The sequence below is a fragment of the Protopterus annectens genome, chromosome 3.part1, assembly GCF_019279795.1.
Source record: "Protopterus annectens isolate FY-2018-M chromosome 3.part1, PAN1.0, whole genome shotgun sequence".
NCBI classification, from domain to species: domain Eukaryota; kingdom Metazoa; phylum Chordata; order Ceratodontiformes; family Protopteridae; genus Protopterus; species Protopterus annectens.
In genome coordinates, this window is record NC_056732.1 from 1155000741 (window position 1) to 1155028612 (window position 27872).

At 37.8% G+C, this 27872-nt stretch overlaps 1 protein-coding gene across 1 annotated transcript in view; it reads left to right on the top strand.

Annotated features, from left to right (window-relative positions):
- FAM135B (family with sequence similarity 135 member B) overlaps window positions 1-27872 on the top strand; it is a 2319882-nt gene that overhangs the window by 2144981 nt on the left and 147029 nt on the right. The window contains exon 18 of the mRNA XM_044067284.1: window positions 27400-27513. Within this exon, the coding sequence (XP_043923219.1) occupies window positions 27400-27513 (114 nt within the window). The remainder of the gene's footprint in view (window positions 1-27399; window positions 27514-27872) is intronic.

Genomic DNA, 27872 nt, shown 5'->3' on the forward strand with positions numbered 1-27872 from the left:
TATGTGAACTCACTGGATTATCACTCCTCAGCATTGACTCCATCAGAATTTCCACAGTTTCCTGTTCCTTTCCTTGCTGTCTAGCTTCAAATGAACGTTTATACTGATTTCCTGTGGAAGGCTTCAAAATATCTTGATATTGCACCTGACTAATTGCTTCCTGTTCCACTGATTTCCCCTTAATTTGGATATCCATTGCCCTATCCTGTTGTGGTGCTTTCTGCATTCAATTTACTACACTGAATCCTTCTCTTTGCAGTTGTTCCATAACCTCAATTTCTATTTATTTGACTTCTCCATTACTAATCTCTTTTTCTACTTTTCCTCTTAGTCTTCTAATTTTTTGTATTGTAAAGTTTTCCATATCCAGATTCCTTTCCCTATATTTTTCTTCAAATATCTTTGGCGCTGCTGTTTTTGTATTGGTTAGTTTTGCTTTCTCCTTTGCATAAATATTGCACCATATTAAATGTCTTTTCCTTTTCCCTTCCATATTTCTTCTTCACATGTCCCCTGATCTTCTTGCTTTTCCTTATTTTGGGGACTCATTCCATCATTCTGTGATGTAATCTGTTTTAGACCTTCTACATTGAATCCTTCACTTCGCAGGCACTCCATAACATCAGCCTCTATTTCTTTAACTTCTGCTTAATTAATCATCTTTTCAACATTACATCTCTGTGCTATTAATCGTTTTATTGTGAAATTTTCCATATCTGGATGCTTTTGCCTCTTTTTCTCTTCGAATACCTTTGAGAATGCCTTCTCTATATTAGTTAACTTGGCTTTCTCCTTTACATAAATATTGCACCATATCAAATCTCTCTTTCTTTCCCATGTCCATATTTCTCTAGGTTTTGTTTATATTTTCTCACTTCCTCAGATGCTTCTTTTTACAAAGAGATCAAAATGTCTTGATCTATATACTGTTTTTCAAAAATGTGTTGTATTAATGAACGCAAATTTTTATTTGAAGCTTCTGACAGTTTTTCCTGCAGAAGTATTTTTCTTTCTTCTAATCTCTCTCTTAATCATTTTGTTTATCTTGTGTCTGGAAATTCTGGGCTTCTTTCATAATAGTAACAATACACAATTTATTTTTTATCCTCAATAGTCCACTCTATCGTCTTTATGGCTCTTCTTTGGCCAATCAATTTTTGTCATTTTTGTGGACTGTTACTTCCTTCTATAACGGGGGGGGGGGGCATCTTCCTCCTGAGCCTGGCCTGACCCCATTGTAGGAATGTTTCCATATCTTGAGGATTCTACACTGTCGTTTTTTCCAGTCCTGGCACCAGTGCGCCTAACAGGATTGGAAACTTTTCTATCCTGGGTCTTGTGCCCCCAACTATCTTTTTTATTTTTGATTTACTTCTCTGTCCATGATATGTGCTATATAAATACAGTCTATATATCAGTGTCACCTTGGTGAGATTTTGTGAAAAACAGGGTCCACCTCACAAAAGTACTCACCAAGACTTGAAGATGAATTCAGTTTCATCACTACTACTCTCCTTTGCTTGCTGACTTTTCATCTCTCCATCAGGACCCCTTTATAACACCCTTTGCAACTGGGAGTGTGTCACTATGGTTTGTGATGTAAAATGCTTGCAATTAGGATTGTGTCAGTGTGGTTTGTTCATAGGTTCATAGGTTCATACTAGGCTATCTGCCCTAGGGCATTTATAAGCCTAGCCAGAATGTGTTTGGCTTTCCCCACCCATTTTAAATTTATTTTGCTATGCCCTTTTTCGAGGTTAGTATACTGTGCCTCTGTCTAACATGACACATAAGTGATACCCGGGGTAAACCTACGATCTCCCATCCACTCATCAAGATTCCTCTTGAAGAGAGTCAATGAGGGACTTTGCCTAACCTGGACTGGGATTTTATTCCAGAGTGAAGGGAGCCTCTGGGTTATGAATCTGTCCCTCCAGCATGCCCTATTTATTTCAGTGCTGAGGTTCAAGTCTCTCAAGCGCATAGCTCGATGGGATTTGGATTTTCTGAGGTGCAGCATGTCCATTAATTCCAGGTTGGACATGGCTTTATACGTCAGGCACAGATTGCCTCTGAACAGGCGGTATGCCACTGAGTAGAGTTGGAGTTTCTTTAACCGGGCAGCATATGGCATCTGTTTGAGCCCTTTGATCCTCTTGGTGAGGTACTTTTGGGGTCTTTCCAGTTGCTGCAGGTGTCTGGTAAGGTACATCCCAAAAGGGGCATTGTACTCAATTATGGGCCTGATGAGGGATGAGTAAAGAGGCATGATGACGTCCCCTGATCTAGATGTGAATCCCTTCATGATTAGGTGGGCTATATAAAATGTTTTTCTAACCACTTTGGCCACGTGGTTGTCAAATGAGAGATTGCTATCAACTTGGGTCCCCAGGTCCCTAATTGCTTCTTCTGTACTTAATGGATTACCACCTATGTGGTAATTTGTGGGCACTTTGTTTTTGCCAAAGGGGATGACTATACACTTTTTGGCATTTAACTTGAGGCCATGGCTCTGGCACCAGTTGTCTGTTTCTATGAGGCCCTTTTGGAGGATGCTTCTGTCGGCTGGAGAGTCGATTATGGCGCCCAGTTTGCAGTCATCTGCGAACTTGGTCAGCCACAGTCCTTCCGTGTTGCCCTGTACCACCGAGAAATATATACCGAACAAGAGAGGTCCCAGGACTGAGCCTTGTGGGACACCACTTGTAACTGGTTTGGAGTCTGACATGGCTCCAGCAATTCTAACCATGTGGGTTCTGTCCTTGAGCCAGTTTGCAATCCATCTAGTGACATAGGGGTTTATATTTAAGCTGGTGAGCTTATCTATAATGCCCAAGTGAGGTATTGTATAGAAGGCTTTTGCGAGGTCCAGGTAGGCTGTGTGGACCACCTTCCCCTCGTCAATGGCCTTGGTGACTGTTTCAAAGAAATCAACCAGGTTTAAGAGGCAGGATCTGCCCTTAACAAAGCCGAACTGGGTAGGATCCAGTGTTTGTAGGTCCCCAATATCTTTATTTATGAGGTCCATGATGATCCTTTCCATAGCTTTGCAGACCAAGCTAGTCAGGCATATGGGGCGATAGTTTCCAGGATCCGTTGAGGCACCACCTTTATGGAGAGGGACCACTGTTGCTGTACGCCACTCTTTGGGCACATATCCTGTAGTAAGGCTGAGATTGAACAGTAGTTTTATGTTTAGGTTTAGCTCTTCTTGGAGTTCATGTAGGACGCAGCCCGGGACACCGTCTGGTCCCATTGATGCTGTGTTTTTTGCTTTGGAGATGGCGGCTCTTACCTGAGCATCTGAGATGTCAGGGGGGCAGCACTCTGCTGGGATAGATATTTGCCCTTTTGGTGGGGAGGGGGGGGGAGTTTGCGCTGAACATGTCAGCTAGGATGTTGGCAATGTCTGTGGGTTCGGTGTATTTTTTGTCATTTTGGACTAATTCTGAGCATATCTGGGAATTACCACCCAGGTTCCTAACATAACTAAAGAAAGCCTTGTGATTATCCTTAGTGTCCTGTGCAATTTTTTTCTCGAAGCTGGCCTTAGACAATTTTATGTGTGCCCGTAGTTTTTTGCTAATACTGATCAGTGATGCCTTCCCCTTTTGGGATTTTGCTCTATCATTTAGTAGCTTCCTCCTTCTATTGTATAGTTTGTTTATGGCTGGGGTCCACCAGACAGGACGTCTGCCTTTGGAGGATTGGGTCTTGGTTTTATTTGGGATCGCATGATCCATGCATTCCTGAAGGTGTTCATAGAATGCATTTATAAAGGATTCTGTGGTCTGGGCGTATTTTCCACAGGCCGGGGCTTTGAAGGATTCCACCTCAGTTTTGAGGAGTGTGAAATTTGCTTTAGAGAAGTTTTTCACTGTGGTTTTCTGGGCAGGGGTGGGGTCGGGATGTGAATATCCAGTGAGATTAGTTTATGGTCTGATCTTACCAGTGAGGGATACACTTCTGGTCTGGAGCATAGAGTCCCCATGTTGGTGATGATCAGGTCCAGTATGTTTTCCCCTCTTGTGGGAGTGGTAACAAGTTGTTCCATAGCATTTGAGTTTATAAATTCTAGGAACCTTTGGGCTAGGGTGTTGGAGCTAGAGTAATGCTCCCAGTCTATGTTTGGGTAGTTGAAGTCGCCCAATATAATGGTGTTTGGAGAGACCTTCATATTTTCCAGTGTTCTCAGGAAGGCCGAGTGGGGTTCCTGGGTTTCTGAGGGTGGTCTGTAGTAGGCTATAAACTGGAAGGCAGTTCTACCCACTGTTAGTTGCACATGGATAGTCTCTGATGCTTGGTGCTTTGCCACCAACCTGGAGGTGTGGGTATCTTTGATGAATATCGATACTCCCCCTCCTTTTGTGGTTCGGTCCAAGTTTTGGGGCCGAAAAGCATGGTATGAGGTATAACCTGGTAGTGCTGGGGTGCTCTCGGGAGCCCTGAACCAGGTTTCTGTTACTGCACAGATATCAATGTTCTCCATGCTAAGGAGAGTTTCGAGTGCGTGCATCTTGAGGTTTAGACTTCTGGCGTTGAGTAGCATTACTCTTAGTTTCTTATCCCTTGTGATACCTATGGAGGTGGGTTTGTCTTTTGAGCCTTGCCTAAAAAAGGCACTATGGGGGTAGCAAGAGCCTTTGCCAATATCCGAAAGCCCAGGGGTGACAGGTGCAAGCCGTCCCTAGCCAAGCATCGTGGCTTGTCAAGCATATCATCCCAAGCTGACAGGCATTGGATCCCCTTTGAATGACACCAGTACTTAAGCCAATTGTTGAAATTGATCATCTTGTCTTCATATTGTGGCATCATTCTTGGTGAGGGTAAGATGCTACTCAAGGTCAGGGTCATACCGGCCTGGGCTACATGCTCAGAGAGCTCCTTTATGTCTCTTTTCATGTAGTCCAGGGAGGTACGTCTCAGGTCATTCACACCAGCATGGACAATGACTGAGTCATATTTGTACTTGCCTTGGAGTGACCTGAGTGCTTGTGTTATGTGACGGATCCTAACGCCCGACAGGCTGCTCACCGTGACCCTCTCCTTGTTCAGCCTGGTGAGTGGGACGTCAGTGTGCCTGATGATAGAGTCACCTATTACAAGTGTATCAGGTGTGTTGTTTAGTCTTAAGGGCTGTGACTGTTCGGCACACTGGCTTTGTGAGATATGTCTTGCACGTGTTTTGTTTTGGGGTAGCGGCTGCTTGGGTGTCTGCTTTGGAGGTCTCTGCTACTTCGGCAGATCTTTATTTAGAGCCTCCGAGTATGTTTTTGTGTGATTATGTGTTTGGTTTGCTGTCGTGGTAGGTCTATGTGAGACTGGAATTGTAGTGAGTGTGGTTTCCTTCTCCTCCTGACTGGTTATGCCAGTACTGAGTTGAGAGAGCTTAGCCTCCAGTTTGGCTATATGGTTGCATCTCTCACATGTGTTGGAATTTGTTGGGAGGAGGAGAGGGTTGTCTGAGTACATGAGGCAGTTGTAACATTGCCTCAAGATTCCCAGATTCACCAGCTGGACCGGAGAGGAGATTGACAACTGACCTTTGGACATGCTAGAATAATATTGGGAATTCTTTAATAATTGAAAACCAGGGCCAGTGGGGAGTGAGGGTGTAGTGCTTTTAATTTTTAGTGCTGACTTATATAATTGCTTTAGTGAGCAAGTGCCAGGTAACTTAAGTGCAATGTGTTACAGGTAACTTAAATGCAAAAATGACAAACAGTAACTTTCTTTCAAGTGAAACAAGGAAATAAGTACAGTAAGCAATGCAGATATCACTAGTGATCCACAGAAGCACTGAGAAGCCGCATATTAGGTGGAATTAGCGTTCCAGGGAAATAACAAGCAAACAAACAACAAGCATATAAACAAAGCTAGATTCAGCAGGCCTGGATCTAGTCTATGCTACAGCAAACAAGGTGTACCAATTTCAATAAGATACAGTTCAAATATTCAGGCACTATAAACCTTTAACCAGAAATTCCCAGCTCAGATCATTTATATAAATGTACGATCATCTGTGTAGTAAGTGACGGTTTAATAAAGATGTGCCTTGTTTAAAAAAGGCAGGAATTGAATAATTTATGTAATATTGTTTAGGTTATATGATATATAGCAATATATGTGAAGTATAATGTTTGTTATGTTAATATAGTTTGATTACTTTTATATGAATGTAAATGTGCCTGTGTCACAAGTGAAAATTCAATAAAGGCGCTTGAAAAAAAAAAAAAAGAAAACAAGGGAGTGTACTTGTCAAATGTTACAGATACACGTCTTGTTGGTTAGATTTAGATCATAGGCTCATAGCTGTATACTAGGCTAATGACTACTAGGGCCCTTAAAAGCCTAACCTTGCAACCCAAATGTGATCCACAAACTTGATTTATGTTTGATTTGTAGGGGATGCTTTACTGACTGCTTCTCTCCATCACTGACATAGGAACCAGACCAGGGGTGAATTTCAGATTACCCATCCATTGGTCCAACTCTGCTTCACATGGATGGGGAGCCTGTTCCAGAGAACAGGAATTAATTGAAAAACATATATAACTTTTCAGTGTGTCCTTTTTATGCTGCAAGCAAAATTTATATCTTTTAATCTGGTAGTTTTGATGCTATTTGTTTTATGGATGTGCAGATGATGCATCAAAACAGGGTCCAGGTATGTCTAGTATGTCAGGCAAAGATCACCTCTCAGGAGTATGTATGATATTGAGACAGGTCTGTGAGGCAATTAGTGTAGGACATTGTGTTTATTCTCTGTATTCCTTTTGTAAGGCACATTTGTGGGCATTCCAGTTGCTGCAGTTTCTGGTCAGGCACATACTGAAGGGGGCATTATACTTTATGATGGGCCTTATGAGGGCCGGGTACAGTGATATGATAACCTCTCTGGACCTAGATGCCATGACCTGTAATTGAGCAACATAGAAAGATTTTCTTACTACCTTGAACGCATGTTGGTTGAAGGCTAGGTTGCTGTCTACATGAGTTCCCATATCCCTGAATAATGAATAAAATTTTAAAGGTGTTTTATTGATGACGTAGTTACCTGGAGTGGCAAACATCCCAAAAAGTACTGTAATGTATTTTATGGTACTGAGTTTTAAAATATGGCTTTGGCACCAAACATTTATCGTATTAGACCTTCCTGAAGGGTTTTCTAATCTTGGGGGACTTCAGTGACTGCTCCCAGTTTGCACTCATCTGTGAACTTAGTTAGCCAGAGGTCTTTGACATTGGCTTTGATATCCCAGAAGTAGATGCCAAAAAGGAGTGGGCCTCCACTGGAGACTGTCCTGTTTGTGGAGGTAGCATCATTCCATTCTCCTGGGCCCTTTTAGTAAACCAATCAGCTATCTAGAGTGTTATAAAGGGGTTTATGCCAAGTTCTGTAAGTTTGCTGACAATGCCCAAGTGGGGTATTTTATCAAACCCTTAGCCAAATCTAGATAGGCAGTATACACTGTTTTCACCTCATCTATTCCCTTAGTGAATTTTTCAAAGATGTCCTCCAGATTCAGTAAGCATGAAGTTCCTTTGACAAAGCTAAACTGGGATGGATCCAGTGCATACCTCTCAACCTCTTAGGGCCCGAAATCTGGACAAAGTCATAAATAAAAGTGGGACAAAGGCCCAAAATTAGAGACAGTTTTTAAATATTACAAAAACCATGACAGTAGAGGCCAGATGAAACACCAAACTTTTTTGAATAAGAAAACCAACCAAATGCTCAGATAAATGCTCTAGCACCTCGGCTCATACAAGCCTTTAACAGAGTACATTAAACATCCATCACACTTGTTTTTAAATACCCTTTTTTGTTAAACCAACCATTAATCAATTAAAAACATTTAAAGAGTCATTAACAACAAAAGAAGAGTAGTCCACGGGTTAAGGTATTGCTGTAGTAATACAGGCCAAACAGTAAAATCAAATACTTATAGGCAAAACGAAGCACAGCGAACATATAAAAATTAACCAAGTCGTAGTTTATTTAGGTAAGCACTTTCACCACATCAGCGTGGCTTCTTCAGACCTTAATAACACACATTTATTCAATGTCCACTTATAAAACATTTCAAATTAAAACATCCAATGAAATATCTTTCCCCCATTCCTCTCTAATGACATCATCATATTAACTATCTTAAAGACATCACTTGCTTTTTCATTATAAATACATGAACATTTGAGTACTCCATTATGACATATAAAACCTGCCTTAACTTTCAAATAGAAATCATCTAGGCAAGCCTCTGACTTTAAGTATAAATTTAATAGAAACTGCTTTATTAAGTCCAGCTCCCTTATCTGCCCTAAGTCTCAAAATCCATCTTAATTCTGCCCCTTCTGTCTTATTTTCCACATTACCCAACTTTGCTGTTTCCTGTATGACCTCAATCACTCTAAATTTAAAATTATGTTCAGATCTTGTGTTAAGGACATATTTAGCTATAGCATTATTTTTATTGCCACTCTTTACACTATATAAGTGTTTTCTTATATGTTCCCTCAGGGTACGATCCATTTTCCCTATGTAGAATCTCTGGCAGCATAAACATCTAGCCATTTAGACTATGTGTTTAGTGTTGCATTCGGCCTTCACATAAAATTTATACTGCTTGCCTGTATCAGGATGTATGAATTCATCTGAATCCATATCTATATGCTCACAGTATCTACACTTTCCACATGGATATGTCCCTTCCTGCTCCTTATGTATTTGTTGAAGTTTGTCTGGGTAACATAGTAGTTTTTTTCATAGATTGACAATTTTTATAATAATAGCTAGGATTTGCTCCCACTAACTTACCAATCTTCTCATCTGTTAAAATAATTGGCCAGTTTCTCTTAATAACTTGTTTTACACTATTAATATTACTAGTGTAGTACATTGTATATCTAACTTCTCCACGACCATCATTTTTTCTAGTAGCAGCTTCTCCGTTGATTTCTTCTGCTTGTGTTTTCTCATAATATGGCTTTGCTCTTCCTCCCTTAGTCCTCCCACTTCTATCAGCAGTTCCTTAGTTTCATTCTCTTTGTACCCCCTAGCATCAAAACTACTAGCCAGTTGTTCTATCCCCTTTTTAAAACCTTCCTCCTTATGTTGTAACCTTGACATTCTCATCCCCTGGCCTTAAACCACATTCTTAAATACTCCCCTAGGATGCATGCTATATCTATGTAAAATATGGTTTCTATAACATTCTTTTCTATAAAGGCTAGTAGTGATGGACAAATCCACCTCTCTAGTAACCATGACATCCAAAAACTCTATTGATACTGTGGAAGACTTAATAGTAAACTTAAAGAAATCTGATGTAGTGTGCAAAAACTCCACAAACACTCCTAACTGCTCTTCCGTCCCTTCCCATATTAAAAACATGTCGTCCACAAAACGTCGATAAAACAATGTTTGTTAAATATGTCAGAACAAAAAACTTTTTCGATCTCCCATTGTGCTACTACTGAATTAACGTAGCTGTTATTACAGCTCGTTCCCATGGCCACACCATGTTTTTACAAGTAATATTGACCATCAAACACAAAACCATTGTTATTCAATACTATACTCATAAAACTGCATATCAGTCGGATTTGCCTGTCTTCATAACCAGTATACTCCCTTAAATATCTCCTCATGTACTCAATCCCTTGATCATTCGGTATAACCGTGAACAATAATACTACATCCATTGTCACTAGTAATGCAGAACCACTCATTGAACACATGCTTGTGAAAGTGAACAAATCTTGTAAAAAATTTTTAGTGTCTTTCAATTTAACCTTTGATTTATCCAACATAGGCCTAACTTGCTTCTCTATAAAAATAGAAAAGGGCTCGGTTACCTACTCTCTGCCCACTACTATGGGTGTAAAGGGTGGTGTAACCAAGCTCTTATGAGCCTTTGGTGAAGCCTGAAGCATGAGTCCCATAGGATTTTCTATAGTGAGAAATCGCATTAATTCTATCGTAATGGAGTAACTCATCAAATATTCATTCAACTTTATCTGAATCCTTCTGATTATTGAGTTAATGCACCCTTGAGTAATAGTTTGATAAACATCACCATCTCTAAGCATAGCCTTAACTGACCCAAAATAAAATTCTCTATCCATCACCACTATCATGTCACAATGACAACATGCTACAATCCTATGGTACCCATGGTTCAGGCTTCACCGAATGGCTGAAGTCATACAGGAAACAGCAAGGTTGGGTAATGTGGAAAATAAGACAGAAGGGGCAGAATTAAGATGGATTTTGAGACTTAGGGCAGATAAGGGAGCTGGACTTAATGAAGTAGTTTCTATTAAACCTATACTTAAAGCCAGAGGCTTGCCTAGGTGATTTATATTTGAAACTTAAGGCAGGTTTTTATATGTCATAGTGGAGTACTCAAATGTTCATGTATTTATAATGAAAAAGCAAGCAATGTCTGTAAGATAGTATGATGATGTCATTAGAGAGGAATGGGGGAAGATATTTCATTGGACGTTTTAATTTGAAATGTTTTATTTAAGTGGACATTGAATAAATGTGTGTTATTTAGGTCTGAAGAAGCCACGCTGATGTGGTGAAAGCGCTTACCTAAATAAACTATGACTTGGTTAATTTTTATATGTTCGCTGTGCTTCGTTTTGCCTATAAGTATTTGATTTTACTATTTAAAGAGACATCTTTATAAAAAACATTTCCAGTTACATTCATTCTTTATTTAAACCTGCTGGACTCAGGGTATTACATTTTAAAATAAAAATAGATTTCTTTTTTCTAAGTTGTTTTTTCACATCACCTATTCTTAGGTTATCATTTAAAAAATGCTTTAAAACTGTTGCTTGTAGCCCTTTAAAATCCCCTCCATATTCCTGTAAAAAAATGTGTGGCCACTGGACTAAACTCACTACCCTTTTTAATATCTCTTATATGCTCTTTTAACCTAACTGTGAAGCTTTTTTTTTGCTTTCACCTATGTAATATTTGTTACATGGGCATTTTAAACTATAAATTATTCTCTCACTAGTACAACTAAAAAGACCTGATTCCTGATATTTTTTACCATTGATAAATAGAAAACTTTTCACTATGAATGCACATACCCTACATTTTCCACAAGGAAAAGTTCCTTTTTGACTTATTTCATTATATCTTGTAATGCTGGGTAGAATAAATATTCCATGTACCAGGAAATCCCTGATACTCCTTCCTCTTGGGTAAGAAAATCTTAATATCTTATTATATATATGTTCCAAACGTGTATCTTTCCCTAAAACATCCCCGCTATTTTTAAATATTGCTCTTATAAACTTAGAAAGTTGATAGAATAACAGGTTTTGCAATAGCATGAATTTTCTGAAGGATATGAAGTTGAAACTCAAATGTCTGTCATTATTTTTGAACTTCAACCTTTATTTGCCAGAAAACCACAATTTTATGAAAAATGGACCAAAATTATGAGGCCAAAATCTGGACATTCTGCTTACATCTGTACAGTTGAGAGGTATGATCCAGTGTCTGGAGGCCTCCTATGTCCTTGTTAATAATTTACATTATAATTCTTTCCAAGGTTTTCTAGTCAGACTAATGAGTCTGTAGCTTCAAGGATCTGTTGAAGGCCCTCCCTTATGAAGGGGGATGACCACCATAGGCCTCCATTCACAAGGCACAAAGCTTGTTTTAAGACTTTAGTTAAATAATGACTCTAGGGGTCCTAATAAGTCATATTTTAGACTATTCAGGAGGCATCCTGGGGTGTTATCGGGACCCAATGAGGCCATGTTATTGGTTTTATTTATTTTGGAGGGGTTATAATTGAGGGTATTACAGGGGGATTGTGTGGGTGGAGTGGGGGAGCTGGAACTGAATTTCTCCACTAACAGGTTTGCTATAGTGCCAATCTTGGTGAATGTGGCACAATTAACCACCAGTTCTGCACATTTCTGTGTTTTGCCCTTGAGGTTTCTGACATAGCTGTAGAAGGCCTTATGGTTATCTTTCACTTTGTGGGATATCTTAACTTCCAAGTTGGCTTTGCTTGAGCTAATTAGCCCTCTTAGTTTCCTATTTACATTGATGAGAGAGTGTTTATCTTTACAGGAATTACCCATGTTAAGTTGTCCCATCTCACCTTCATTCTTGCTGTTTGGGTTCGGCGCCGATCCTCAGCTCTGACTCAGCCTACTTCTAAAGCTCGAGAGCTATTGACTGGCTCGAGGCTAACCCTTATCCCAGAATGCCCAGTGTCAGCTACCCAGATCTCATTTGCCGCTTCAGCTGCGTGGTTGCTTCGTTACTGGCTCAGGCTTAGTATAGTTTTTTCTATTAATATAATTGCTGTTTATTCTTAAACATTTATCAAGTTTTTCTCTAGATATAGTACTTTATCCCTTATCTGTGGAACCTACTCCGAAGAGACCAAATAAATTCATAACAGCCCCCCAGGACAAACAATTTTTCTCTAAAGGTGTGCCAGTTGATGCCATGGTGGTAGCAGCAGCCACCAAGAAAGAGTTAGCAGAAACTTCTTCATCTGTCCATCCACCAAAGAGTCTAGGATGATGGACAGATATGGGAAGCAAATGTTTTCCTCAGCGACCTTCTCAATGAGGCCCCTGAATTCTCTCTCTCATTTTACATGACTTCAAAGGGATCTCCTAAAAGAGCTTGGAGATGCCCTTTAGGGTCCTACAGCTGAGGGAGCATCAGCCAAAATAGCTTCCCAGCTTGCGATTCTTAATTCTATAGTCAACCCCTCCATGAGGCTGATTTCCTATGCAGCCGATGGAGTGAGCAGAGCTGCAGGTACAGGAGTGGCTCTCAGGAGACATGCTTGGCTGCGGCTGTGTCAATTTGCAGAACCCTTTCAGGCATCCTTCACAAATACTCCCTTTGATGGCTCCTCACTTTTTGGGCCTCAGGTGAAAGACACACATACCAGGTGCGAGCAGGAAAGCAAGACTCTCTCTGCCATGGGAGTCCATTTTTCCACTCCTAACAGACCTTATCCCAAAGGTCAGAAGGGTGGAAAGATGTGGTTTCAGAAGTCCCAGGGACCCTTGCCTACACACATGGTGATTTTTCCCCCAGGGGGAGTGGGGGAAACAACAACAATGGCAGACTCTGCCCTAGTGGCAGAGGGGGACCACAAAATCAGGGTGACAGAAAAACTTTATCTACCAAACCCTTTCAGCATCCCTGACAGTTTGCCTGACTGCTCACCTCTGGACGAAGTCGGGGGAAGACTTTCCCTGTACCCCAAAGCCTGGCAAAATATAACAAGAGACAAATGGGTACTATCTATCATATCCAGAGGTTACAAAATCCCCTTTCATCAACCCCCTCTAAAGTCAAAAAAGTCCATCCCAGATGTCCCACCCAATCTAAGGGATCAAGCGGTCATTCAAGTTTCAAAATTGCTAGAAAAAAGAGCCATTCAGGAAGTCCCCGCAGACCAACTAGGATCCGGAACTTACTCAAGATTCTTTTTAGTACCAAAAAAGACAGGGGACTGGAGACCAATACTGGATCTCAGCAGATTGAACAAAAATGTACAAAAAGAAAAGTTCCGGATGGTAACACTGCAGTCCATTCTCCCCTTTCTGGGTCAGGGCAACTGTATGTGCTCCATAGATCTTCAGGATGCGTACTACCATATCAAAATGGACAAATGCTCCAGGAGATTTCTTCGCTTCCAGGTTGGGGCCAGTCATTATCAGTTCAGACCTCTGCCCTTTGGTCTCACCACAGCCCCCAGGGTGTTCACCAAGTATATGGCAGTAGTCACGGCTCACCTGAGACGTCAAGGATTCCAGGTGTTTCCCTATCTAGACGACTGGCTTCTAACTGCTGCCACCAGGCATCAACTCTTAGAGGCACAGGATTATACAATATCAACCTGCATCCAACTAGGCATTACAGTAAATTTTGAAAAATCTGCCTTGTTGTCCTGTCAATCTAGTACATATATAGGAGCAGAATTAAACAAAAAACAGATGTTTGCAAGGTTACCTCAAGAAAGAGTTTTCTCTATTTGCCAACAGGTGTCATTTCTAATGCAGAGTAGAAAGATCCAAGTCAGACATGTCCTGCAAGTTCTAGGCTCCATGGCAGCTGCCGTTCTTCTTGTACCATTAGCGCGTTACCACATGAGAGTCCTTCAGTGGCTTCTCTTCACGCAGTGGTCCTTCCAGGAACTACCCATGTCTCACATGATCCTGATTACAGAAACATGCAAAAGACACCTCTCTTGGTGGATGTTCTCCCCACTGGTGACTCAGGGCAGACCTTTCATTCAACCCACTCAGGTAGCCACTGTGACCATGGATGCCGCCCTGATAGGGTGGGGGGGGCATTATCTAGGCAGGACAGTCCAAGGCATGTGGCAACCTCATGAGTACCATCTACATATCAATGTCCTAGAGATGAGAGCGATGCTCCTAGCATTGCAAGCTCTTCAAGACTCTCTTCCTTCCGGGACTATTCCTTTCCAAACAAGATAACATGTCAGTTGTTTGGTACATCAACAAGCAGGGTGGGACCAGGTCCTACCTCTTGTGCCGAGAAGCCCTCAGGCTATGGCAATGGGTGATTTCCTCCCAACTTTTTGTGACAGCAATGCACATCCCTGAGAAATCCAACTTAATAGTGGACAGGCTCAGCAGGGCTATCCTCATGCCTCATGAGTGGTCTCTGAATCAGGAAGTTGCGGACCTTATCTTCCGCAAATGGGGCCAGCCTTGCTGTGATCTATTTGCCACCCCCCTCAATAACAAATGCAGCAGCTACTTCTCCCTGCTTCCTCCTCCAGGTCAAACTCCCTGGGATGCTCTAGTCCACGATTAGCCTCGGGGACTCATTTATGCATTTCCCCTTTTTCCCCTAATTCCAAGACTCATACAGAAATCAAAATCGTTGGGTTGCAAAATGATCCTCATTGCCCCATATTGGCCTCAATAGATATGGTTTCCAATCCTGCACCTTCACCTTTAAGACCAGCCTAGGGTTCTGGACCCAGTTCCAGATCTGTTAATTCATCAGTCAGGTGGGTTACACCAATCCCTTCAGACTCTCAAGCTCACAGCTTGGTTTCTCCACTTCCTACCTTAGCCAGGCTTCCAAGTATCTACCCAGCAGTTTGCAATATTATTGTTTCCTCCCATAAGTCAACTACGAGAAAGACTTACGCTAGCAAATGGAAAAGATTTTCTTACTGGGCAGAATCTAAAAACTTAGACCCCTTTTCAGCCCCAGTCCAGCAAATTCTAGAATTTCTAGCAGAGTTTTTTTAGTTGGGTGCAACTGTTGCTACCATCAGGGTACAACTGGCCACCTTGTCTAATTTTCATATTGGAATTCTTAATTCTAGCATAATGTCTCATAAGCTATGCAAAGCCTTCATGAGAGGAACATCTCTTCTTAGACCCCCCCCCCCCCCAGTGAGGGATCCACCTACTCCTTGGGATCTCAATTTAGTTTTGACTTCTTTAATTCTGCCTGCCTTTGAAATAGCAGCTTCATGTCCCTTAAAATTTCTTTCTTGGAAAACACTTTTTCTGGTTGCTATTACCTCAGCTAGATGTGTTTCAGAACTCCAAGCACTCTGTGTTCATCCTCCATATATGGTGGTTCACAAAGACAATGTTTCTCTGAGAACCAACCCATCCTTCCTACAAAAAGTCTATTCAGAAAACAATTTAAATCAATCCATTGATCACCCTGTCTTCTTTCCCAATTATAGCAACAAGACAGAATGCAGTCTTCACCAACTGGATGTGCACAGACAATTATGTTTTTACTTCCATAGGACCAAAGAGCTAAGAAAGTCAAACCAATTATTTCTCTCCTATGCTCCCAATAAGCAAGACCTTCCAGTTTCTAAGGTGACCTTATCCAAATGGTTATCTGACACCATTGCCTTTATTTATCAGTTAAGACATAAACTTCTACCAGCAAAACTGAAAGGTCATTCTACTAGAGCATTAGCCACTTCTGTAGCCTTTCAATCTAAATTGCCCATAGACTCAGTTTGTGCAGCTGCCACATGGGCAAACCTTCATACCTTTATCTCTCATTACAAAGTGGATGTGGTCTCTTGGAGCAGGGCTTCCTTTGGTTCCACTGTTCTGAAGAGTCTCTTCCAATGAGGCACCCAGGGGTCTTTAGGTGCTAGGGACGCTGTCCCAAACAGCAAGAATGAAGGCAAGATGGGACAACTTAACATAAAAAAGTTATGTACCTACCATAATGTTCCATGTTAGTTGTCCTTCATCTCGCCTTCCTTCTTGCGCCCCCCCCCCCCTTCCTGGAGGATTGAGAGGAGTTCACTATGGTTTCACTGGATGATTTCCTTTTTCTTGTTTCACATGCCAGGTAATTTTATGACAGTTTACTCTGATCTGTTATTTTGGTAAATCAGTTTTAGGTTACTGGTTACTTTATATGTCTAGTGTGCGCTATCACAAACGAGATCTGGGTAGCTGATGCTGAGCATTCTGGGATAAAGGTTAGCCTTGTGCCAGTAGATAGGTCTCGAGCCTTAGAAATCATAAGAGTATAAAGCAGTTCAAGACACACCTTATATACCTTCAAGTATACCTTCAATTACTAATTAAGCCTAATGATGACATCATAATTAAAGCATATACATTTAAAGTGAACAATCAAATAGTATTACAATACACCTTTACAAGTAGTAAAGGCAAAATATTTAAAACATTATTACTGCATAAAAATGGACATCACTTAAGAATCCTAAAGATATTATATACATAATATTTTTAATTAATCCATCAATAAAACAATTTATTATAAAAAATAAAAAATGTTTAAAAAACTATTTAAAATGAAACCTTCTGTTTTTAAGAGCTGGTCTTAAAGGGACCATATCATTAAGACCAGGGTGAATATGTGCTTGCAGTCTGATAATCCAGTTAGTTTCATTTCTTTTGGTATAATTCCTTATGTCCCCTCCCCTCAAACTAGGTGTATTAATATATAAAACTAAAAACTTAAAAGTATGTGAATCGTTGGTTTCTAAAACATGTTTAGACAAAGCATTGGTGTTTGACCGAATACGGATCTGATATAAGTGCTCCCTCACCCTGTCCTTAAGCCTTCTATCGGTTTTACCGACATACAAGGCAGGGCAAGAAGAGCATAAAGGGAGATAAACTACATGTTCCGTATCACAACTAGAACTGACATCAAAGCTAAAAAATTGAGATGTATTGGGATGTATAAACATGTTCGATTCACATATAAATGTGCAAAAATTACACTTATTACATGGTTTGGCACCTAAATGACTTCTATTTTCATGGAATGAAGTAGCATTAGTATAACATAAGAGTCTATGTAAATTCTTCTTGTTTTTAAATAAAAATTGTGGGTATTCACCCACAATTTCCCTAATATTAGGGTCAACTGTTAAAACATTCCAATGCTTACACAAGATGTCTCTTATTTGGTAGAAATCATGTGTGTAGAATAATGAGATTTTTTGTGTTGGTACATTGACATTGGTGGCATTGCTTTTTGTAGTATAATATTCATTGCCCTGCTCTGAAAAATAAGGGCATGCCCTATCTAATCTAAAATTCTCTATACACTGAAAACCTATAGAAATTTCATCTTCTTTGTATTTCCTTATTAATAATCTTTTATGGAGGGTTACCAATTCCGTTTCAAAACTACCTGGCATAGGGTTTAACCTAGATGCCTGGATTGCCTGACCTTTAATAATATTGCTAAAGACATATCTAGGATGCATTCTTTCCCTGTGTAATAATGTATTTTTGTAGCAAGGTTTTCTGTATACACCTGTGTTAAGTTTACCATTGCTAAGGCGTTCAATATGAACATCCAACAAGGGGATACTACAAGTTGAGACTGTCACAGTAAATTTCAAAAAACTAGTAAATGAATTGATTTCTTCAAAGAAACTATTCAACTCATCCTCACTACCATTCCAAAGAAGAAACAAATCATCCTCAAAATGTCTATAAAATATGACATGTTTCTTGTTTCTTGTAAGCGGGTGAAGGAAAAAACTTCTGCTTTTCCCACATAGCCATGACTAGGTTGGCATAGCTATTGGCACAAGATGTGCCCATAGCTACGCCATCCTTTTGAAGGAACAATTCATCATTAAAAAAGAAAATATTGTTTTCTAACACTGTCTCTAATAACAGGCAGATCAAGTCTATCTTGGTGGCTACCATATCAGTGTAGTGCGACAAGTACTGCTGAATACTAACTATACTTAATTGGTTAGGAATATTAGTAAAAAGAGATTTAACATCCATTGTAACAAGCAGATAAGGGTGAGTATCAAGGAGATTTGCGGTTTCCTTATTCAGGTCCAACAAAAACTGTTTGGAAACTTTCTTCTGGTGCAATTAACTAATGCTCACCTCAATGTTAAGCTGTTGCCAGTGATACAACAACTCAGGGTAAGTGTTTCCTGTAGTCGGCATCTTTAAGATTCTGAGCCCTCTGGGAATTATCCTTTTCTTAATGCATGCTTCAAAATGAAAGCGTTGCATCTGGAGTCTTTTCAGTTTTAATAAATTAGTCTCCAGTGTTGAGAACATGGCATTTAAAGCTTCAAAGTCAACGTTACTAGAAGGCTCCTCACTGCTAGTGGCCATGGCTTCAAAGTAGAGTAACGGATTGACATCACCGATGACACAGTCCAAAAATCGGCTGTGAGGCGTTTTATCTCTTGCAGCCCTATTAGGATTATAAGATAACTCAACAAGGTTATCAGTAAGATATGTCATGGTTATCCTGTGGTATCTCCAAAAAAAAATACAGAAATAATCCAAATAACTATGGGTACCACAGGAAAATGTACGCTCCTGAGCAGAAAGCACAGAAAAAAAAAAATCATAAAAAATAAAGGAAACTGCTCAGGTGCAAAACCATACAGAAAATAGCAAGCAACATACAATGAGTCTCTTCAGACCAAAGTCATATATATCACACCAAACAACATACGACAAGTCTCTTCAGACCAGGAATATAAGAATAATCCAATCCAATGAAGCAAAATGCTGTTAACTTCTTTAAAACCAAATCTTTTATTAGCAGATATCTGGTAAGCGCTTTCGCCAAAGTGGCTTCTTCAAACCATAAGAGTATAAAGCAGTTCAAGACACACCTTATATACCTTCAAGTATACCTTCAATTACTAACTAAACCTAATGATGACATCATAATTAAAGCATATACATTTAAAGTGAACAATCAAATAGTATTACAGTACACCTTTACAAGTAGTAAAGGCAAAATATTTAAAACACTTAAAAATATTATTTATATAATATCTTTAGGATGCTTAAGCGATGTCCATTTTTATGCAGCAATAATGTTTTAAATATTTTGCTAATAAAAGATTTGGTTTTAAAGAAGTTAACAGCATTTTGCTTCTTTGGATTGGATTATTTTTATATTCCTGGTCTGAAGAGACTTGTCGTATGCTGTTTGGTGCGATTTTATATGACTTTGGTCTGAAGAGACTCATTTTATGCTGCTTGCTATTTTCTGCATGGTTTTGCACCTGAGCAGTTTCCTTTATTTTTTATGATATTTCCTGAGCAGTTTGTTTCCTTTCAGACTTCTGACAATGGACATGTTTTTATGGTATGTGTTTTCCTCAAGATACATGTTTGTCACAGTATTAAGAAAAGTTTGACGTAATTACTCATAGATAAATGGACATGGCTTTTTATAGAATCATCAGAAAAAAGCCTAGAAAAGCAATTTTGGAAAGCAAGTATTATATGCTTTTTTCATGTTTGCAGAACAGTTTACAAATATGCCTAACAGACAGGAACAGCAGCAGCAGAAGAGCTTGTACAGATGTTTCCTTACAGATTTCTGTTAATGGTATCCTCACATCAGCAAAAGTGCTTGCAAGTAAATCACAAAAGGACAATAGAAAAGTCTACCAAGAGGAAAAATCAAAATCTATGTGCATGACTAGAACTGTATATAACTGTATTAATTCAGATATGTTAGAGGTATTTTGGTAGAAACACAGTTATTTCTTGGTATTGTATGGAGAAAGGAAAGTCATCATCTATACTGTTTGTGAAGAAAAACTTTGTAAATATATGCTACAAACTAACAGAAGAGTATGTGTGGTTTGTTTATAAAAAGCTATTTATTGGTTACTGCTTTTAAAGTCAGATGCTGCATCCGTGTATATTCTGCAAGTTTCTGTGGTGAACAGACTGTAATAATTAGACTTTGATTTCAGCAGTAAACAGCCAGCAAGACTTTGTGTCTTTAGAAGACTTTAGTCCAGTCCAGCAAATTCCAGCACAGCATATATAAAGATATGTAAATGCATAAATGTTTCTAATAGCAAGACTGTGTGTCTTAAGAAGACTTTGCATCCAATACAGCATAGAAGCAGCGCAAATTAAAATACAATTTTCAATGGTGACCCTGACAATGTTCCTAGCCTGTATCCAAAAACAGGGGGAGTGGGTAATGCCTTGTATAGGGTCACTCCTGTAAAAGCACAGTAACTAACGTTTATGTGAAGTACTTTAGTTTTCTACAGTTTTCTACAGTTTGTAGCAATACAGTTTTTTAGACGTCTGAATCCAGAGTGAGACTGCAGCGCTGGAAGGTGAGCAGTGCCATAAATTCTACAAAAAAGATACAATACAGAGTTGTAAGACTGAAACTGACAGTTTTTCTGTACTAACTTCACAAGTGACTACAGAGACTTTTCAACCATCTACAGTAAAGCAGCCTGGCCAGCTGCCTCTCTGTTGACTGGTAAAAAAAAAATTCTGTGTTACATACAGTATGGATGCCATAGAGGTAATAATCATAACAGAATGAAATGTTAGTATATACAGCATATTAGCAAATGTAAAACCTTATTAGGGCAAGTTAATAGTAAGGCATTATGCAAATGGATTCGAATATTTGACTGGTATGTGAAACAAAATTATGTGTGGTATAAAAAAATGTTTATTGTGTGCACAATGTCGTAAAAATACAGTGCATGCCATTATTCAAAGGTTAGACTGTTTGTTTGTGTCTTTCGGCTTTTCCCGGTTAAGGGTCACCACAGTGGAACTCCGGAATGCTAATGATTGGCAGTAGATTTTTACGTGCTGGCTTGCTGGGCCTAACGCACAAACTTCAATGAAGAAATGCCCATTCATGCATATGGACACACAGAAGATGCTCTAACTGAGAATCGAAAGGGCAAAGTCTAACTGTGAGGTGACAACGCTACCGCAGCACCATTCAAAGGTTAGACTGTACAGACAAAAATTGTAATGGTAAAGAACCAGAAAAAGTTAATATGCTGACATTATATTCAAATGTTAGACAATTATGTTCTGTCACCAGATGTAAAAGCTTTATTTCAGAGTTGCAACAACAGTCAAATCTGTTACTGATAGAACCTCTAGTACATTTTGTTACAAAAGAATGTAATAAACTTCTAAAAGACAGATACACTGAGTTCAGGAAGCTTAGACAAGTTATACATACATCTTTTCAAAAGTGCATAGGAGTTTTAGATTCAGCAGAACAGGTTACTGAAATATATCAGAAAAACCATGCAACATTACAGGAAACTCTTCAACAGCAGTTACAGGATAATGAAAATAAATTAGCTGAACTGACAGAGACTGCCTTCCTGCATACACAGCTAATCTGTGCAAAAGATATATATTTTATAATATGTTTGTGTTTTGAAAATGGTTAAGCATACATGATAGGATGGTAAAATCTGGACAAATCATTCTCAAATGATTAAAACTTCCATTCAGTTAAAGCAAGACATTTATCAGTACTACAGTAAAGTAGAGCATATGACTGCCATTCTTAGCATAGTCAGAATGTAAACAAAACCTTTCTAGTGTATAAAAATTAAATAAAAATAGTTACATGAAACAGTTCTAGTACATAAAATTAAATAAAAATAGTTAATAAGAGTAAACATTTAAAGTCAAAAGACTGACATGCTTAAATAAAGATTTAAAGTCACGAGACTGACATGCATGTATTTTCTTTTCATCTAAAGTACATTTGTTTACAATGCACAAAAGCAAAAGGCAGACAACAGCAAATATAAATGATGTAAATATAAACGTGTTAGTTAAGCTAATATCTATTTTGTTTTTTTACAGTATTTTTATAATTGTATAGTAACACCACACCAAACAGTTAAAGTTCTGAATTTTGAAAAGAAATAAAGTCACAGATGGTATTAGTCAAACAGTTTTTTGTAAAATTAATGGCAGGGAAGTTAAATAAATAAAAAAAAAAATACTGAAATCCATGTAAGCTAATTGTAAAATAATGTCTATTTTTGTAGTATAAATGCATAGTTATGCAAATCACAATCAAATTAAAGGAAAAATGCTAAAAGGGTTAACTGAAATGTGAGCTCAGACCTTCCTAGACTAGATGAATAGTTACAGGAAATGTTGGAAAGATAAGATAAACAACAAGACTGATTGCCAGACAAGTAGCTTGAGTTTTTCTAAAGCATTATTGTTATTAAAACATAATTGTTAAAATGTTTACAGGCAACACTATTTGGTAATTGTAATAAAATGGCACAATTGTGCATAGATGTCACTGATAATCTGTTTGCAAGTAAATGTAAAAGTAAAAAAAAAACCTCAGTTGCATCAAGTACAGCCAGCAGATGGGCTATAGTATACATACAGTTCAAATCAATTTTGCAGGAGGGCATACATACCTACTAGTGGTAATAAACAGCAAAAGCTTTATAAAAAATTGATCAAATCAGACAAAGGTCCATAGTTTGTTAACCTAATAAAGCAGATAAACAACAGTGCAATACTACAGGGGGAAGGATACTTTCTCAGTTTTACACTGACTGTATAAGCAGTACTGCACAAGGGTCTGAAATAGAGCTACAGAAAGAAATAATATTTCTTTCCTTCTTGACAATACTCTTTTGGGGGAGAGGAAAAAACAGGTATTAATGCATAAGAAACACTGGTAAACAGAATAAATCTGAAAGTCCAAGATATTTTATGCTAGTTATGATTGTATTGTTTAGTATTAAATTGTATTTACAACCTGTTAAACTGTAAAGCTTTACAAGAGATGGTTTTAAAAAAACAAGAGATGGCTTAAAATTGCTTTATTACAGCTATACAAGAGAGAGTAAAGATATGTAAAAATATTGAACAAGAATGGTCACTATTTTTAATTTGTTTCTGACAAGACAATGTTGGTATGCAAAAAGCATAGTTGCCTCTGGTGGCAATTCCACTAGATACTTCTAAAGAGACATAGGAATTTTCCAAGATTTTGCTTGATGTTAATGTTACTAAATTTGTAAGATTGGACTAAGTGTACTTTACAGTCTTTGTATGTACAAATACAAAATAATTCAGTACAAATGAAATTAATGTCTAGCAACGAATATGTGTAGAGAAAAAAATGGGTCCTGGATACCTACTAGATTAAAATGCATGAATAACAAACAGTCTGTATAAATACATACTGTACAGGATACACTATAATAAGATCAAAAGTAATTTGTCAAGTTGTAATATTATCACTGGTTTTAAGTTGGAGTTTTATTACTGTTTTTTGGAGCACCATTTTATCTATATCAGTATTGGTTATCCCAGTTAAAAAATATATATTAAAATATTGTTTTCATACAGCTAATGGACTAATATGTAAATAGCATTCTTCAGTGTATACTTCACTGTCAACTAAAGTGTATGGGCAGTTTAGAAATGCGATGGTTAAAATGACATTGAAACTGTATATTTTCAGCAGTGTATAAATGCTTGCAGTAGCACATAGTTCTTGTCTTTCATAGATATTAGTCTATTTCTAATCATTTGATATAAAATTATTAATAAAAGTAAAGAGTTAATTCAACAGTTGCAAAGAGTAAATGGAACAGTTCTAAGTCATAAATTAAATTCTGTGATTGCAAAATAATAAATTAATCAAGTTAAAAAATAAAACTAAAGCAGACACAGCGCATTATTGATGAAATATTTTCACAGGATGGTCTGCAAAAGTAAAAGTTGTTAAATACATTCAGTTTTGGTAGTAATACTTAATATTATTGTATTAACTATGTAATATTGCATTTTGACTTGTATCAAAAAAAGACTAAAGGTTTTGTTTCCTAATGTGTTTTCTAATAAAAAATACATATCAGTATAAAGTGTTTTGAGTATGTTTAAAAAAAAAGAGGGAATTGTTAGAGATTATGAATATAAGGCTGAAATTAATTCTGTTGTAAATATGCTGAAAGATAACGCATAAAATAAAAAGTTTGTTTTAATGTAGGAATATAGCTTAGCAATTTAAAAATGGCATTCATATTGTATGACATAGCTCTGGCTGAAATAAATGAAAAACAAAGAAGGTCTATTAATGAACACAATATATTTCCTAAGCAGTTTGTTTCCTTTCAGACTTCTGACAATGGACATGTTTTTATAGTATGTGTTTTCCTCAAGATACATGTTTGTCACAGTATTAAGAAAAGCTTGACATAATTCCTCATGGATAAATGGACATGGCTTTTTATAGAATCATCAGAAAAAAGCCTAGAAAAGCAATTTTGGAAAGCAAGAATTATATGCTTTTCTCATGTTTGCAGAACAGTTTACAGATATCCATTAACAGACAGAAACGGCAGCAGAAGAGCTTGTACAGATGTTTCCTTTCATATTATTGTTAATGGCATCCTCACATTAGCAAAAGTGGTTACAAGTAAATCACAAAAGGACAATAGAAAAGTCTACCAAGAGGAAAAAACAAAATCTATGTGCGTGACTAGAACTGTATATAACTGTATTAATTCAGATATGTTAGAGCTATTTTGGTAAAAACACACTTGTTTCGAGGTATTGTTTGGAGAAGTCATCATTTATACTGTTTGTGAAGAAAAACTTTGTAAATATATGCTACAAACTGACAGAAAGAGTAAGTGTCGTTTGTTATAAAAATAAGTTATCTGTAATTATGCTTATAGTGAAATAGCTGCAAACTATATTTTTTTATCAGTGTGCAATTTGAAAGATTTAGTGTTTTAAGCAGACTACATATGGAGTCATGCAAAGCTCTGTGTCTCTGATTCAGCAGTAAACAGCCAGCAAGACTGTGCATCTTAAGAAGACTTTGGATCCAATACAGCATAGAAGCAGCGCAAATTAAAATACATTTTTCACAGGGAACTGCAATGGCAGCTTAAACTAAATACAGTTACCCCTCCTGGACTAAATGACCAATGTTCCATTCAGAGTGTGTTAAAACTAAAAACCAGTTCTGAATATTAAACAATTGCAATTTCTTATGTGGTAACATACAGCATATATTTTAGAATTTTTTTTTCTAGTTGAACATATTCCTTAATTTTCAGCATGGTATTTTATATGAAACCATACAGAAAAACAAAAATGTTTATATTTGTTTATATGTTATGTATTTTTAACTTTTTGTATAGATAATCTCATGCAGGGTTTTACTGTAGCATAGCTTTAAATGTGGAATGAAAGTTTCTAGTTGTCCAATTAGGTGTTTTTGAATGGTATATAAGGTGGCTGTTCAAATTATGCTTTATTCTGATGAAGTCTTTTGCATTGTGAAGACAAAAGCACTAAATTAAAATATGTTGGTGTGGTTCCAGTTTTGTGGTTATTATTTGTTATTTACTGCTTAGTATTGGGGCCATGTTCATAAGAAGGCAGAATCCCACAAAGTTGACATAGAAGGAAGCATGGAGCTGCCAGCTGAGGATTTGGTAGGTGAGCAAAAAATGATCCACCTCTCATGACTGGCTGGGTGATGGTCTTTTCTCTACAAAGTTCATGCCTCAGCATCCATAGAAGGTGTGACAGCAAATGAATGGGTGTACAAAAGGAAGAAGCTAAAAAAAAATGCATAGCCCTATATCCATCTTCTAGATATTCAACGTAATATGAAGACTTTTAGCACAACTCTTTTTCCATAGACACAGGGCCAGAATGGTAGGCTGTAGGAGCTCAGGAAGCTCATATTGTTAACATCTCCATGTGATATTGTGGGATGCACAATCCTCTGTTCTCCAGATTCATGTACCACATGTAAACTATATTGGAAAACATCCATGACCTCTATTATACCTAGACATGGACACAGATTGAATCCATTCTTCAATGGTCAGCAGTGGTTTGTATATTTCCTCTTAATTTGCTACTAAACTTTCAGATGGAATTTTCCTTTCAGCACCCTGTCAGTGGAATTTTCACAGTTAAGACAAGGAGCAAAATCCCCCCAAAATTGAACATACTCAACTGTCCCCCTTTTTGAAAGTGGTGACCACCACCTCAGTTTGTCAGTTTGAGGTAATGTGCTTTTCTTCCATCCAGTACTGACAAGCAGAAGCATAGCTGGTTCAATAAGCACCCTTGCACAGTGCTTTGTACCAGCGCATCACCCCCTAAGCTCTTCAAGTGAAGAGCAACAAAACAATCAAAAAAAAAAATCAGGTGCTTAGGTACAAGCAGCATATATTTTATTTCTGCAACTTCCATTTACATTGATGTGATTCTTTTACCTCTTGTAAAAACACCAGCAGACTGCACCCAACCAGGGAATTCTGAGTATGTACCCACCCAGGGCTTTATCCTTGGGCAAAACCAGAGTAAGCGAGACAATAAACACTCTTCACCAAAAGGTCTGTTTCCAGAGCTAGTATTGTGTGCAGCAGTAAGGCCAGTTATATTTAAATAGTATTTGAATCTCTTGCACATGCTCTGTTTCCATCAGCAGCTTTGAGGTGACATTATTGCAGTCTAAAGCTTTATGCACTTTTTCATGTTGGTGCCATACAATATATAGCTAAACGTATTTATTTAGAATTTCTCTTTTTTAAAGCTATAGTGTTCATTCAGTTCTAAGGTCATGTATTCAACATTTTATCTCTGTTTCAGTATTCAAAGATTTTAACTCTGTCAGAGTTTTTTTAATGCATTTTCTTTCATTTATATCAGTTGTGAACAAACCTCATCACTTCTCTTCTCTTTTTTATATATTGTCATAAACTACTTGGACTATGTTCTGCAACTCACCAGTTCCAGGTATTTTACATGGTCGTATCATACTAACATTTTTCTGTGTTCATTATACATAAGCCATACATTTCAGATGTTGCTTTGTTTCTAATATTACCTTCTTATATTTTAGTCTGCCCCTCAGTATTAATGGACATTTTTATGATAAGTTGAACACTATGCAGAAGGCATTTTTTGCTTTTTTATGTTATCAAAAATTGCTAAGTTATGTTATACTTACTGCTTTATAATGAATTGTGTTTCAATTAAGATTTGTAGGAAAACATGTACATTTTCATTTCTTTTTTTTAGGACTCCAGTATTTCAAGAATGTTGTATTAGTTGCATCACCACAAGATCGATATGTACCGTTTCATTCAGCCAGAATAGAAATCTGTAAAACAGCACTTAAGGACAGACACACAGGTAAATATCTCACGTGCTGAACTCCTCGATCTTTTATTTTTTTATGTATGCATGTATGTATGTATTTATTTATTTATGTACAAATATTTGATGTTGATAGACAAAATATACTGCATGCACTTCCTGTATTCTTCTCATTTCAAGACACATAAACTTTGTTGAGTGCTGTGAAGACTGCTTAGGTGTCAGGATACTGGTTTGATTGAAATAATGCAAGTAATATAAAGTTTGACTGCATGCTAATCTTTTATTATCAGATTACTAAATATTCAACAAATATTTTTCAGTGTTGAATGTTGGCTTGCAAGTTATGTATTGCAGTGTTGTCAAAATATCATTAGTATAATCTGTACAGTATT